The sequence below is a fragment of the Dipodomys ordii genome, unplaced genomic scaffold, assembly GCF_000151885.1.
Source record: "Dipodomys ordii isolate 6190 unplaced genomic scaffold, Dord_2.0 Scaffold220, whole genome shotgun sequence".
Classification (NCBI taxonomy): domain Eukaryota; kingdom Metazoa; phylum Chordata; class Mammalia; order Rodentia; family Heteromyidae; genus Dipodomys; species Dipodomys ordii.
Window position 1 is genome coordinate 308052 of NW_012267436.1, and position 14000 is coordinate 322051.

At 47.7% G+C, this 14000-nt stretch overlaps 1 protein-coding gene across 1 annotated transcript in view; it reads left to right on the forward strand.

Moving 5' to 3' along the window:
* The window catches only part of Dysf (dysferlin), a 209293-nt gene that overhangs the window by 139042 nt on the left and 56251 nt on the right, over positions 1-14000 (forward strand). Inside the window, exons 37-41 of the mRNA XM_013035761.1 lie at positions 4508-4609; positions 4699-4860; positions 5868-6033; positions 6380-6456; positions 11440-11502. Of these exons, the coding sequence (XP_012891215.1) occupies positions 4508-4609; positions 4699-4860; positions 5868-6033; positions 6380-6456; positions 11440-11502 (570 nt within the window). The remainder of the gene's footprint in view (positions 1-4507; positions 4610-4698; positions 4861-5867; positions 6034-6379; positions 6457-11439; positions 11503-14000) is intronic.

Here is a 14000-nt window from a genome sequence, read left to right on the forward strand (position 1 = left end):
TTCCTTCCTTCCTTCCTCCCTCCCTCCCTCCCTTCCTTCCTTCCTTCCTTCCTTCCTTCCTTCCTTCCTTCCTTCCTTCCTTCCTTCCTTCCTCCCTCCCTTCCTTCCTTCTATTCCTGAGGTTTGAATTCAGGGATTACCTTTGCTAATCAAGTACTCTACCTGGAGCATTCCCCAGCAAGACTCATTTCTTGAGGTACTGCTGCACTCACTATTGCACTGGCTATCCTCTCTCTCCTTTCCTCTTTCCTGCCTTTCCTCCTCCCCTCCTCCCTCCTTTCCTTAAGTTATCCATTCTGAGTATTTTTTTTATTTGATGAATTTAGCTATGACCCTCATGTACAGAACTGCTGGTGTAACCAGGTGCACAGTCAAGGGAACACAGTGGTCCAGGGTGTCTGATGTGTCCTTTCAAAGGGATGAAGAACAGTGGCTATGAGACCAATGGGTAGGGGTGCTCTGGGCACCAGGGACATCTGACATCCAGGCAGGAGGTAGCCAGTGAAGTGGAATAGAACTGTATTCCACATGGAGCAACAGTGAACTGCAAGCCTCAATGTGAATGAAAGCATGGTGCTGCCTGCCACCTGCTAGAGTTGTCTAAGATTGAGCCTCTCTAGGGAGGTGGCTTGTCACTATTCAGGGCCCTCGAAAGGAAATATATGTGGTGAGAGATGCGGTTGGAGGAGTCTGAAGGAGCTAGAAGATGAGTAGTCCTCAAGGCCATGTTGAAGAGTGCATTCGCTCTGAGACTTATAGGGCAAGACTTATAGGGCCTTAAGTGGGCAGTGAGAGTTTTAGAAAGATCATCCTGGCTGCAGAACACAGTGTGTATTGGGAGCTGGGAAGGAGTGTGCAAAATCAGATGTCAGGAAGCCAGTGAGGAGTGAGGCTGGCCAGTTCAGGCTTGGGAGGTACTCACTTGAACCAAGGAAAGAAAACAAATGATGGGAGGGAAGGGGGGAGGGAGGGAGAGAATGGGAGGGAGAGAGTCAATTAAGGACTTAAATCTCCAATGATTGGTGGTCAAGTAGACATAGTGGCGAAGAGAGGAGGAGCCAAGGGTGGTATGGTATTGGGTTTTTGTTTTGATTTGTTTATGGACTGGTTGTCTAGGTGGGGCCAGTCTTTGGGATGGCATTTGAAAGAAGCAGTTTTATTTTTAATGGGGTAGGGGAGATCAAGATTGCACTTTGGAAAACAAAGGAGGAGGCAATAATGCCCAATAAGAAATGTGCTCATTACCTTGCTTATGTAACTGTAACCCCTCTGTACAGCATTTTTACAATTAAAAAAAATAAAAAAGAATGCACTTTGGGACAAGTTCAGTATGAGAAGCTAGTAGGACACATGGATGAACTAAGAATAAAGATGCTAGGGTGCAGGGTGGGGGAGGCGGTGTCTAGATTTAGGAGAGAGAATCAGGAGCAGAAAGTCTATGAGATCTAAGGAGCCCTGGCTTGGTAGCGCTGTGGAGGAAGAGGAGGAGGTTGCCAGGGAGACTCAGCCTCAGAGTAGCAGTGGCCCTGTAGTATAGAATCCAAGAGAGACTAGGGTCAGCTGGGCAGATGCTGTTGAGGACTGAACAAGTGTCCTTTGGGCTGAGCTCAGGAGATAATGGTTGACTTTGGAAAGAGAAGTTTGCAGGCAGAGTGCAGGGTAATGAGAGAAGACAGGAAGAGAGGGAGGGATGGCTCCCTCAGACAGCCCAGAGGAAATGATGTGGATGGAGTAGACAGCCATGTGCTGGGAAGGCAAGATCAGGCAACAACATGAAGAAAGGAAAGGACTGGGAGAGATGGGATTCAGGGAGAGCATGCAGGAGAGCATGTGTAGCAGTAGCTGCAGATACCAAGATGCAGTGTAGTCTGTGCAGTGGGTGGGGGACAGGGGTGGGGGCAGAGGACTGAAGGGACAGTTTTCAGGCTGAGCAATGGGAGTCCAGGGGTCACACAGATGGGGATCCCACGCAGTTAACACCAAATGGCATAAGGCAGGTGTGTCCTGGGAGTGGGAACAGTGTGGTGGATGAACATGGTGCCCTGTGCTGAGGACACACCTCTAACCTCTGTCTCTGCTTCTCTTCCTTCTGCCTCCGTGGACTTGGTGCTCCACAGCTGTGTGCTCCTGCCTTCTTCCTCCAGGGCCTTCTGCAGACGGTACTAGCACTTACATTGCTGCAGGGCTTTGCTCTGTCTTCAGGGTGAGGGTTCAAGGCAAGGCCAGGGGGAACCGGATCCTTAGCATTCAGAGAGGACCTCATTATCACAGAGCTTGAGGGAGCTAGGAAAGAAGTCTAGAACATGGACATGAAGGATAAATATGTTCTGAGGGCAAGGTATTAATGAATTTTCCTTGGTGACTTTCAAAAAATGTCAGTCACTACCCTGTGAAAAGAAACAGACTTTCTGCCTCCCACTCGAGAGGAACTTGTTCCTTCCCTTGTTCCTGCTATTTGCTCCCTTTGGTCTTGGTCCCACCGCGGGCTGGTTATCAGCCACTAGAGTCCAAGAACAGGCCACAAATGGTCCTTGAAGTACAGCCCTTCCTTTAAGGCAGTCACTCTGGATGCACAGCCACCTGAAGTTGGTAGCCTTAGAGTGCTAGGGTGGACATGAAACTAGGGGTCCCCTTAGCAGCCAGGCCACTGTGGCAGCTGTGTAGGTCCAGTTTCCACCCTCTGAGACAACTCTCCTGGGGACCATGATGGGTGAAGCATGGTACCTCTGCAAGTGCATGTCCTGCCCATAACCCGGCCTGGGAAGTCAAACATGTAAGTGATTCTTACATTATGTCAATTTGAGGCTGGGCCTGGAGGAAAGTACCCAGTTCCAACTTTGTGTCCTGGTGACTAGGGATAGTTATAAAGCCAGTGTTGTTCTGAATGATGCTCTGGGTAGTCCAGTTCTCCTCAAGTCACCTCAGCAAGAGCAGCACTAATGCCAATGACAAAAACAATGGCACTGACAGTAATAGGAATAATTACACCTACTACCAATTATTAAACACCCTCTGTGTACTGTGCCAGGTACTCCTTATGATCCTTCTCTCATTGAGTTCTCAAGGCACCTTCATAAATCTTGTTATCCTCCATCTCTTTGATGGTGCTGAGTCACAGGTTGAGTAATCTGCTAGCGTCACATAGCTAAGAAGTGGTGGAGCTGGCTCTGGAATCCAGTTTGGCTAATTCTAGAACTGAGATGCTCCTTGCTCTAGGTCAGGGAAATATATCTGTCATCAGGAGGCCAATGGACAGGAGAGACGGTTGAAATCTTATGGAGACAGGAGAAAGCAGTAGTCTTTTTTTGTTCCAACCTCGCCCTACATCCTCTATGTCAGAGCACTTGAACATATATTTACCATTCTTTCAGAAGAAGCCTAAAGCAAGTCACTTAGAGAATGAATCCAATGATCCCATTGTTTATTAAATAAGATTATGGACAGCCAGCTCTGTAAAATATCCAGAACAGTCCTTTTAATTATAATTTTACTTTTTCTCGAGGTCAAGGGCTCTGTGTATGGAGGTGGAGCAAGATGAGCATTACACAAAGGCATTGGGCCAAAGAAGGTGCAATGGCTAACATAGATACTGTATATTTGTATTATTATAAAATTTTTCCAGTAGGTGGCAGTCAAGGGTCTTGTCCTATTAGACTTGTAAAATATGAGACTTCTGACATGGAAGTAGAGTCTTAAAAGAAAAGGAAATTTTGCTTTAATTGCCCTCACACTAATGGCTAGAGATAGGTGACTTTTACTAACCATTATTTATAGATCAAATGAGTTCAAGAAAGGAAAATGATGTAACTTCATGACTGGTGGAGGTATGGTTCCTGCACAATGTTTGCTTCTAACTTCCGCAGTCATAGTTAACTAATGGAGGTAACCCCCCCTCTCTTGCCCTCCTCCTCCATGTAGCTCTCTCAAGATTTTCTGGGAAATTGTTAGTAGGCCAGAGTTGACAGGTGTCTCTCTTATCCCTGCTCTTTGGTATGGAGGGAGCCTCTCCCGGAGCTGTGGTGATGTCTCCTCTCATTTCTCCGCTTCTCTGTTTTTCCAGTGTACATATTCTGTTCTCACAGAACATAGAAGTGAGGGGTGGGGTTGGGCTGGAAGTATCTGGGTAAGGGGATGATAATCCAGTTGAGTCAAAGTCAAGGGGCAGGAGAGGCAGTGGGTAACAGAGGCTGAAGTGGATGTGCTAGGATGGAGTGTGTGTGTGTGTGTGTGTGTGAGAGAGAGAGAGAGAGAGAGAGAGAATAGCAGGTACTCAAAACCTGATCTATGGGAGGAGGGATGACTGTGAGGATTTGTGAATCCTGGGGATGGGTGCCTGGCAAAAGTGGACTTTGTACCCTCCTGTCTGCCTGTTTGCCCACTTCTGGGTCTGCATCTTTCTGTTCCTATGTCTCTCAATGCATGTCACCGCGTTCCATCCTGTCTCTCTTTTCTCTTACATCTTTGCTTGATCTTCCTGCCACTTTTGTCTCTGTGCTACTTGCTACAGTCGGATGACACAGACCTGCCCTATCCACCACCTCAGAGGGAGGCCAACATCTACATGGTTCCCCAGAACATCAAGCCAGTTCTGCAGCGCACTGCCATTGAGGTGAGTCTGGCCCTGGGTTGGGGTGGCTTTGGGGCAGCCTGCCTATTTCCCTTCCTGTCCCTGACACTGTCCTCATCCCCTGTCCTCAGATCCTGGCATGGGGCCTGCGGAATATGAAGAGCTACCAGATGGCCAGTATTTCATCCCCCAGCCTTGTAGTGGAGTGTGGGGGGCAGACAGTTCAGTCTTGTGTCATCAGAAACCTCCGGAAGAACCCCAATTTTGACATCTGTACTCTCTTCATGGAAGTGGTGAGCCCCATTTCCCTATTTTCTGTCCCCTCCTGGAGTCCAGAGTGCTAGATGTTTTCATGGCCCTGGGCATCCGAGGGGCTGAGCTCCAATTACCTGTAGGCTCCCAGCACATCATTTTTCTGCAACAACAAGGAGGAAATGCTTGTGCTGCCCTATGAGCAGCACAGATGGAGTTAGCTAGCTCTCTTCTGCCCAGCTCTGGATCAGAGGACCCCTCCTTTCCCAGGAGCCATTCCAGGGCTGTTTTTCTTTCCAGGACAGGTTTGATCCCTGGGGTTCCCCCAAGGGACCTTACAAACTCTGACCTATTAGAGACTCCCAGCCTTGGCCTGGCAGAGGAGCTCCGCCCTTGTGGTCCCCCCTCCCCCTCAGCCCTCTCCAGCTCTCTGGATTGCCTGGGTCTAGTGGCCAGTGTAAGGCAGGTCTAAGGAAAGGAAAACAGTTTGCGAGATGACAGTTTGCAAGATGAAAGCTCTATAGAAATTCCAGGCCCAGTGGCTGTCAACAGGAGCCTCCTCTTGGCTGAGCCAAAGCCGCCACTGAAGGAGAGCATATAAATTATTTCAAGTTGTGTTCAAAGTACATTTCGGGTGGGGGGAGAAAAATCTGGGTCTGTAAGCCAACTCCTGAGTATCCACTTGGGGGGGACTGTCTGCAAGAAATCTTGAGTCCTGGGCCAACTCTCCTCTCCCCCTCCTCAGCCAGTGAGAGTTCAGGGAAAGTCGATTTGCTCAGACTTCAGGCTGAGCTGAGTGTGTCGGCTATGGGGGAAGCCAGCCTCTCTGCATGTAGCATGAAGAGGCCAGCAGAAAGTTGTGTGCCCTCAGCTCCTACACTAGGCCAACAGCCATTTTGGATTTCTGGCTCTTGGTGATAGTCTGGGTTTACAGGCATTTTCTGTTCCTTGATCCGATGGTGAAGAACTCTCTTTACTTCTTTTCCTAAGACTTCCCAGAGATGGGCTCAGGTTGGTATCCAGAACAGCATGCTTCTTCCTCCTCTAGATGCTGCCCAGGGAGGAACTCTACTGTCCCCCCATCGTGGTCAAGGTCATTGATAACCGTCAGTTTGGCCGCCGGCCTGTGGTGGGCCAGTGTACTATCCGCTCCCTGGAGAGTTTCCTATGTGACCCCTATTCAGCTGAGAGTCCGTCCCCTCATGCTGGCCCAGGTAGGGAGTGAACAGTGGCTTTTGCTCAGCTACACCAGAGGTAGGTCCTTCCCCTTCCTCAGCAGTGGACACTTGGAGCAGGCAACTCATATTTGGGGGAGCTGAGGAGCAGTGGTTGGAATGGGGGACAGTGGGAAGAGGTAAGGGGAAGCAAATGTTAAGGAGGCAATGAGAGGAAGTGAGATTTGTGAGGAGAGAAAGAGAGAATTGGGAGTGTGGGGCAAGATGGGATAGAAAGAAACAAGAGAGGGAAGGATCAGGTGAGAGAAGTGTGAAAATCCTCAGGGGTCCTATGGCAGCATCCTAATGGAGCTCACCACAGGCCTGGACACCACTCTTCCTACAGATGATGTGAGTTTACTCAGCCCTGGAGAAGATGTGCTCATTGACATTGATGACAAGGAACCCCTCATCCCCATCCAGGTATGTTGGGTCCTAGGGGAGAGGCTCCTTCGATCTTCCCTTCTCCTTCTGTTCCTCATCTCATTCTGGCTTCACTACAATGCAGCCATGATGAAACATCTCCCTTCACACTCTGGGGGTAGGGGTGGGATGGGTGCCACAAGTAAAAGAATCTGACTGGGGATTAGATTCAGTTCCGTTGAAAGAGGGGCTGAGTGGTCTTCAGGGTAAGATTACCAACCTTTTTTTCTTGGGCCTCTTTATCTTAGGGTCATGTTGAGGGCATTTACTCAGCAAATCAGGGTAGGGAAACAAATGAAAGAGAAGGCAGATGAGAGGAAATGTTGAAGTCTTGGGGTGTTCCAGCCCTAACTACCCTAACCTGGGCAGTCCCCTTATTGGAGCGAATGGGGGGAGATTTTTTCCATGGATTTGTATTTGGTGGCATTTTGGAGGCAGTTTAGAAAGACGATGCCTAGGCCACTGGTGCATCTTGTCCCATGCCCTCAGGAAAAAGAAGGGAAAGGAACAGGAAGGACATGAAAAGGCTCCAGACTGGAGGGAACTTAGTCCACTGGTGACCTAGCTGCAGTGAAAAAGTTGTGACTGGCTGTCTGTGGCATCTTCTACCCAGGGACAGCATTGTCTCCATCTTGGGCCCAAGAGGGGCTCTGGATCACATAGGGCTGTGTCTACCTGGTCCTTCCTATGGTAGGGATAGAGAAATGAGCACTAGCCTTGAACTCACCGTTTGAGCTCTCACCTTCCTTTGCACATTGCGAGCTCCACATTCTGTTACCCCAGATTTCTAGCACTTCCTGGAACCCTGGGGGGAAAGCACCTCCTCCCAGCCTAGTAGGCAGCACTGTGTCCTCAGGCTACCACCTGTTGACTTACCCAGGACAGTGGCATTATCTGGAGTGGTCTATATTCTTCATCCATCCATCCTGTGCCGTAAGGTGCTGGGTTAGCTTCAGGATAGGAGGCCTCACTTGTAAAATTACGCCTGGCCATGTGTATGCAGGGCTTCCCTCGGACATTTAGGGTGCTTTCTTCCTCTTTGTCACCCTCCCATCTTTCTGTCAATTGCCAACAGAGCATCTCCAGTGTTCAGTTCTGTAGCCTCGTGGCTGCTGAGGGTGGTGATCTTGTTCTGTAGTTTTACTGATAATATAAGAAGTCACCAAAGCCCTGAGCCCTCATCTCTCAGCCCCTTCATGGCTTTCAGGTCTCTGTCCTTCCTTCCTTCTGCTGAGGAAAACTTTGTCCTGATCTGTGGCCTGACTCCTCATTCTTTAAGCCTCAATGTAGGTGTCTTCCCTACTCTTCTCCTACAGGATCTTGACCACTGCACCCACTCCCCCGGTCCTGTATATCTGTCAGTCTCAACATCTTCCATGGACTGAGTTCAGAACACAACTGGATTGTCATTCTGTTTATACCCTTATTGTCCAGCACAGGGCCTGACTTAGAGAAGTGTTCAGTGAGTCTGTCTGGACAGGCAAATATGGATAAGTGGGGGATGGGTGGAAAGAGATGACATGTCCACTGTCTGGATGAGTCTGAGAGCAAACCTCTCCTGTCTGGAAAGGCCAAGTGGAAATTTCAGATGGTTCTACACGAACTGTAGCTAAACTCCACACTGTGCCTCTGGCCTGGTTGAGTGTTTATAGCTGAATTAGCCCCAAACTCTGGATTGTCTGGTCCTAGCTCCTGTGTTCCACCCCCTTGGTGGGCCTGTCTGAGACAGCAGGAAAGTGCAGTGCTTGCCCACAGGATTTCCGTTCTCTATGTGCTGCCCTTAAAGTGTCTACAGACTCAGATGCAGAGTTCCCTTTATTTTGGGTCCTGCTGGCTACAAACAGCCAGAGGCAGACAGTGAGGAGGCCCAGGCTGGACCTCCTCCCAGTGTTGACACGAGGGAACTGGGGCTGGGGTCTGAGCCATAGCCAGGCCTGTGGAATGCATGGCCATTCTTGCTAGACCTGCTGGCAAGTAAGAAGGGTGGCCAGTGGGAGTTGGGCTCCTAGAAATGTGTCATAGAGGGAAGGCCCAACCTCACCTGGTCAGTGGACAGGAAGAGGAGGAAGTAAGACCAGCCTGTTCTGATGGAACAATTTTGGGCCCTACCCTTACTGTCTAATTCTGAAGGAGCTCCAAGTTCAGCCTCAAATTTAGACTGGCCTCCTTGGGCCTGACTGTCTGGAGAAGTCTATGGTGTGGAGTTTGATTTTGTATACTGTTTTTCTCTGACATCTATTGATCTGGCTTGAATGATCCAGATTTTCCATCTCTCTGTCTCTCACTCCTCCATCTCCCATTTGTAACCCCTGACCTAGTGGAGGACCGGGGACTCCTCCAAGGTTGATCTAGGTACAGAGGGCTCGAGTTCCTTTGGCTAAGCACTCTTTCCCTGTTCTTCTTCCTCTGTAGATAAAATGAAAGGACCTGGCCTCTAGGGACTGGAGGCACAGGAAGTCTGACAGATAGGGATTTTTCCTGGCTTCTGCTTGTCCAGCCTATGTTTCATTCTTATAGTTGATACCACACCTCTGGTTGTACACTAAGTCTTGGCTATGGTCCCAGCCTTGGGCTCCTTCCAAGCCAATTCCCATTCTTGCCAGATTCTGCCTTCTTTTCTTCCCTTAGTTATATCTTCTCTCTGTCCAAGAAGCCTTCTTCCCATCCACTGCCAGGTCCTGAGAGGAGTCTACCACACAGATGAAAAATGTCACCTGAAACTCAATGTTCCAGCCACAGCTGGAACTCAGGGCAGCACTCAGGTGGCCAGTAGTGTCTTGGTTTGTGTCGAGTGGTTAGTTCTGGATATATAAGACAGATCTATCAGCTTGGCCTTCTGGATTGTACTGGGGCTAAGGAGATTCTGAGTACCCACTCAGGCCATGAAGGCTTGGATGAGACACTCTGTGGCTGACTGCTATATAGGTTTCAGACTGATAGCTTGGGAGTGGTGTGTGTGTGTGTGTGTGTGTGTGTGTGTGTGTGTGTGTGTGTGTGTGTATGTGTGTGTGTGTGATAGATGGTGTATGTGTACATATACATGTGTGTGTTAGAGGTAATGTGTGTGAATATATATTGGGCATGGAAGTTTGCAAAGAGACACTTGACAGGCTGGTCTGGAAGATCCTTGGAAAGCAGCATAGACACATAGACCTGCTCCTCATGCCTGTGGGCTGAGGTACAAGGACTGGCATGTCCTTACACCCCAGTAATTCCCTGCTTTCCAGGATCTCAGGCCCTAGGTTTTCTCATTCCAAGGCCTTTGGGTCCCAGGCTCCTTGATTGCTAGGCCTCCAGAACCCTAGTCCTCAAGCCTTCAGCCACCCATACCCCTAGGCTCTCACACCCTAGGTCTTCACCTTTACATCCCCTGGCTTCTAGGCTCCTAGTCCCCCAAGCTCCTGGTCCCTAGGCCCTCAGGTTCCCAGAGCTGCAGATCTCCAGTCCCCCGGGCCCCCAGCTGGGCCTAATTTTGAGCTTGGTGTTCTAGTTATAGTCTCTGGGAGAGCATGAAGGTGGAAGTGCACTTCCAGAATCGGAGCAGCAAATTATGCCCACATCTCAAAAAAGGAATGTGTAATTTCTGAAGCTGGACCAGATCTTTGGAGCACTATGTTTAACCTTATTTTTTCATGCTTTTGCTCTGCTGAACTGCCTGTTTCCCTTTTACCTTTCTAAAAAAGAACTGTATTCAAATAAAAATAAAAATAAATCATCAGTGCGGTTCAGGATGAGAATAGGAGAGGCAGGCCAGTCTCTGGTGAGCTGGGGGTTGTACATGGAGTTTGTCCAGTCTGATCCAGGGCTTAGACTGTGTCCAGCAACATGTGGCCAGCAGCCCTGGGTGGTTGCCATTGGCTATTCTACCCTCCTACTCAGGCTTCTGGATTTGGTGCACCCCCTCCCCCCACTCAGTGATGCTCCTTGTACTGAGCAGGAAGAGGTCTATTGCCTTCAACCCTCTCCATTTTCCAACAAGGCTTCTTCCTCCTCCATGTGGAATGTTTCCCCTGGGCTCCTCCTCGTGTTGATGTGAGGTCAGCATGGAGCTTGGCCTTTGTAGATACCTCCTAGAGCCCTCTGCTCAAGGTTTCGAGAAAGAGACAGCCTTGCAACTCTGCATCCCTTCTGGCCCCACCCTTACCTTTCTGGGACTGCCCTCCACTGCCCTTGCCTTCCTTCCTGGGTTGTTTGCCTTCTCAGCTGTGCTGTGTTTCTTTATTCGTCTGCCCTCACCAACCCTCTGCCAAGAATACACGCCTTTGCCTTGTCCACCTGTGAAGCTGTCGCCTCCACCCAGAACCCAGTCAACTTCTTCTAGGACCAACCAGTCTCCCTGTCTCTGGTCCCGAGCTCTGAGGCCCTCCTTGGCCCTACAGCCATTTGTAGGAGAGGGATGGTGGGTTGGGTGATGGAATTTTTGAGTTTTCCCAATTTAAGGCTCTGGGGGAGCTGTGAGATGCTGTGATTCTTGAGGCAAGAAGGATGAGAAATATGCCCTCACTTAGGAGCCCTGCTCGGCAGAGATGGATGGTTTAGCTAGTGAAGGAGCTCATGAGAGGGTTGTTGGGGGTAAGAAAGTCCCTGATGTAGACTTAGGAAAGATAGGGAGAGCAGCTAAGTGGACAGGACCAAGAGAAGAGACAAAGAAATAAGATAGCATTGATGGAGCCTCTTTCTGTGCCTCACCTACAGCTGTACTGACATAAACTTTGTCTTGCTCATGCTTACTGCTGCTCTGTGAAATAGGTTTTGCACCCATTCTCCAGATGAGAATGTTAGTTAGAGAGATCAGTGCTTGCCTCAAGTCATACAGATTATAGGGCTATGCAGCCAGGTTTGTCCATCTCAGGACATTCTTCCCATGACTGGTGGAGTGGTGCCTGGATGGAGAGAGCAAGGGCACTGTTCCCTCAGGGCTGTCCTGTCTTCCCTGAGGTGGATCTTCTAACCCTGTGGCTAACCAGAATGTTTAATTTGTAGCTTGCAGATGGTCTGTCCAGTTTGGCTCCTACTAACATGGCGTCTTCTCCAGCCAGTCCTCATGTATGTATTGCTTACTTATCTGTGGGCTCCTTGATTTCCCTTTGAGGGCTGGGGAAGGGAACAGAGGAGGGGAAAGAGAAGTGGTATCTCCTGAGACTTAGCAAAAAAGTAATGCTCACATGTATGTACCCAGCATGCAGTAGTGAAGGATGGGGAGAAAACTCTAGGGCAGAGTCTCCGAAACAAATGCCCTTATTCTACTTCCTGGTGCATCCTGGGATTTCAATCCTGTTTTACCCATGTGAAGGCTGGGGGTCAGGTGAGGCTGCATGGGTCAGTGGGAATAGGACATTCTATAGCTTAGATCGCAACTTGGGATTCAAGACGCCTCAGTGGGTGACAGCAGGCTGATGTTCTTTGTTATTCCCAGACATGTGGAGTGTGTGTGTGTGTGTGTGTGTGTGTGTGTGTGTGTGTGTGTAAAAGAGAGAGACAGTGGTGGGAGAGAAAGTGGGAGGTGGGAGGGAGAGAAGAGAGAAAGATATTGAGGAACTCTGGCTAGTCCTAGAAGGTTCTGGGAGGTCAATTTGGGTCAGCACTTGCATTTTCCAGCAAGGCTTCTTTCTGCCTGCCTCTTTTCCAGGTGTTGTTTTTGGAGTATGGGTCCCTCCAGGATGATAATGTCAAGCTTTCAACATATATGCATGAAGGTCCACACTCAGGACCAAGGGGTTCCCTGACCTGCTCAGGGAGGCGTAAGACATAAGACCTGCCAGAATTCCACTATGGGCTTCCAGGAGAAGGCAATGCTGTATCTCTCTCTCTCTCTCTCTCTCTCTCTCTCTCTGTGTGTGTGTGTGTGTGTGTGTGTGTGTGTGTGTATGTGCCTCTCCTGGAGTTGAACTCACGGCTTGGGCACTCTATCCCTGAGCTTTTGTATTCAAGGCTAGTGCTCTACCAATTTGAACCACAGTACCATTTCCAGCTTTTTGGCAATTAATTGGGGGTAAGAGTCTCATAAACTTTCCTGTCCAGGCTGGCTTCAAACCTCAGTCCTCAAATTTCAGCCTACTGAATGGCTGGGATTATAGACGTGAGCCACCGATGGCTAGCAACAATGCCTACTTTTATTTTATTATGATTTATCTTTTGTAGAAGATATGGAAAGCAACAAATTTAGGGCAGAGAGCTGAAGCTACCTTTATTTCTATCAATTAAAGATAAGCACAGTTTAGACATCTTTTATGTATATGTGAATACTTGTTAAAACAAAATTAAAGTCACATTATACTCTTTTTATAATCTGCCATTTAAAATTCAAAAACACAGTATGATATTTTTCTAAATTAAAAAAATATTTGAGATAGTCTTACTATGTAGCCTAGGATGACCTTGAACTTGAGATACTCTCATCAGCCTCCTAAGTGCTTAGTGCTAAGATTACAGAATGTACTACCGCATCCAGTTTTTCAATTTTTTATAGTCATATCATTTTTATAATATCATGTCATAAATGAATTGACTACATCTTATCATTGGACATATAATTTGTTAATTCTCCCAATTGTCCTTGTTTTATATGCCTTAGAGGAGTTATTTTAGTTTGCTGAGTCTAGCTACTTCTTACCTAAATTTATTCCTACATGATTTGGACCTCTCTGGTGGGTCTCAATGAATATTTCTTTTCTAATAACTAACACTACTGTTCAAATATAGGAAAACAATATTTTTGAACCCTTATTTTGAAACTAATTCTTTATTAAGTCCTTTCATTGGTTTTTACAGTTGTCAGTTGATTTTGTTTTTTGTTTTTAATAAGTTTTTTATTGTGAAAATACTGTACAAAGGGGTTACAATCATATGAGCAAGGTAACAAGTACATTTCTTATCAAGCATTGTTGCCTCCTCCTTTGTTTTTGCCCTACCATCCCTTCCCTCCCACCTCCACAACTACATCCCCCCTGCCACCCCCCACTACCCCCACCCTCCACCTCCCACCTAAATTGTAAAGTTGGTTTTTTGACATAGTGTCTTGTACATCTCATTGTTACAATGGGTTTACCTGTATCCCTATTTAAACAATTTGTTTTTTCCCTTTTGCTCCCTAAATTATAGTGAAATATAGTGAAAACAGGGGTTATACCATGGGGGAGAGACATACAAAGCAACAAAAAAAATCAAGTGGTACCTTATAAATACATTAGGGGTTCATAAATACATTGGGTTCATTTCACTTAACATCATCTTATTTGACCTTTTCTGCTTGTCTCAGACATATACAAGTTATTGCAAATAAAGGAAACCATGGGACCCATGTTTCTTTGTGCCTGGCTTACGTCACTTAATACAATTTTTTCCAAGTCTTTCTATTTTCTAACAAATGAAGCAATGCCATTCTTTCTGATGGAGGCATAGAATTCCATTGTGTATATATACCACATTTTCTTGATCCATTCATCTACTGAGGGGCATCTGGGCTGGTTCCATATCTTAGCTATGGTAAATAATGCTGCAATAAACATAGTTGTGCTGGTAGCTTTAGTATGGCCTTGTTTGTG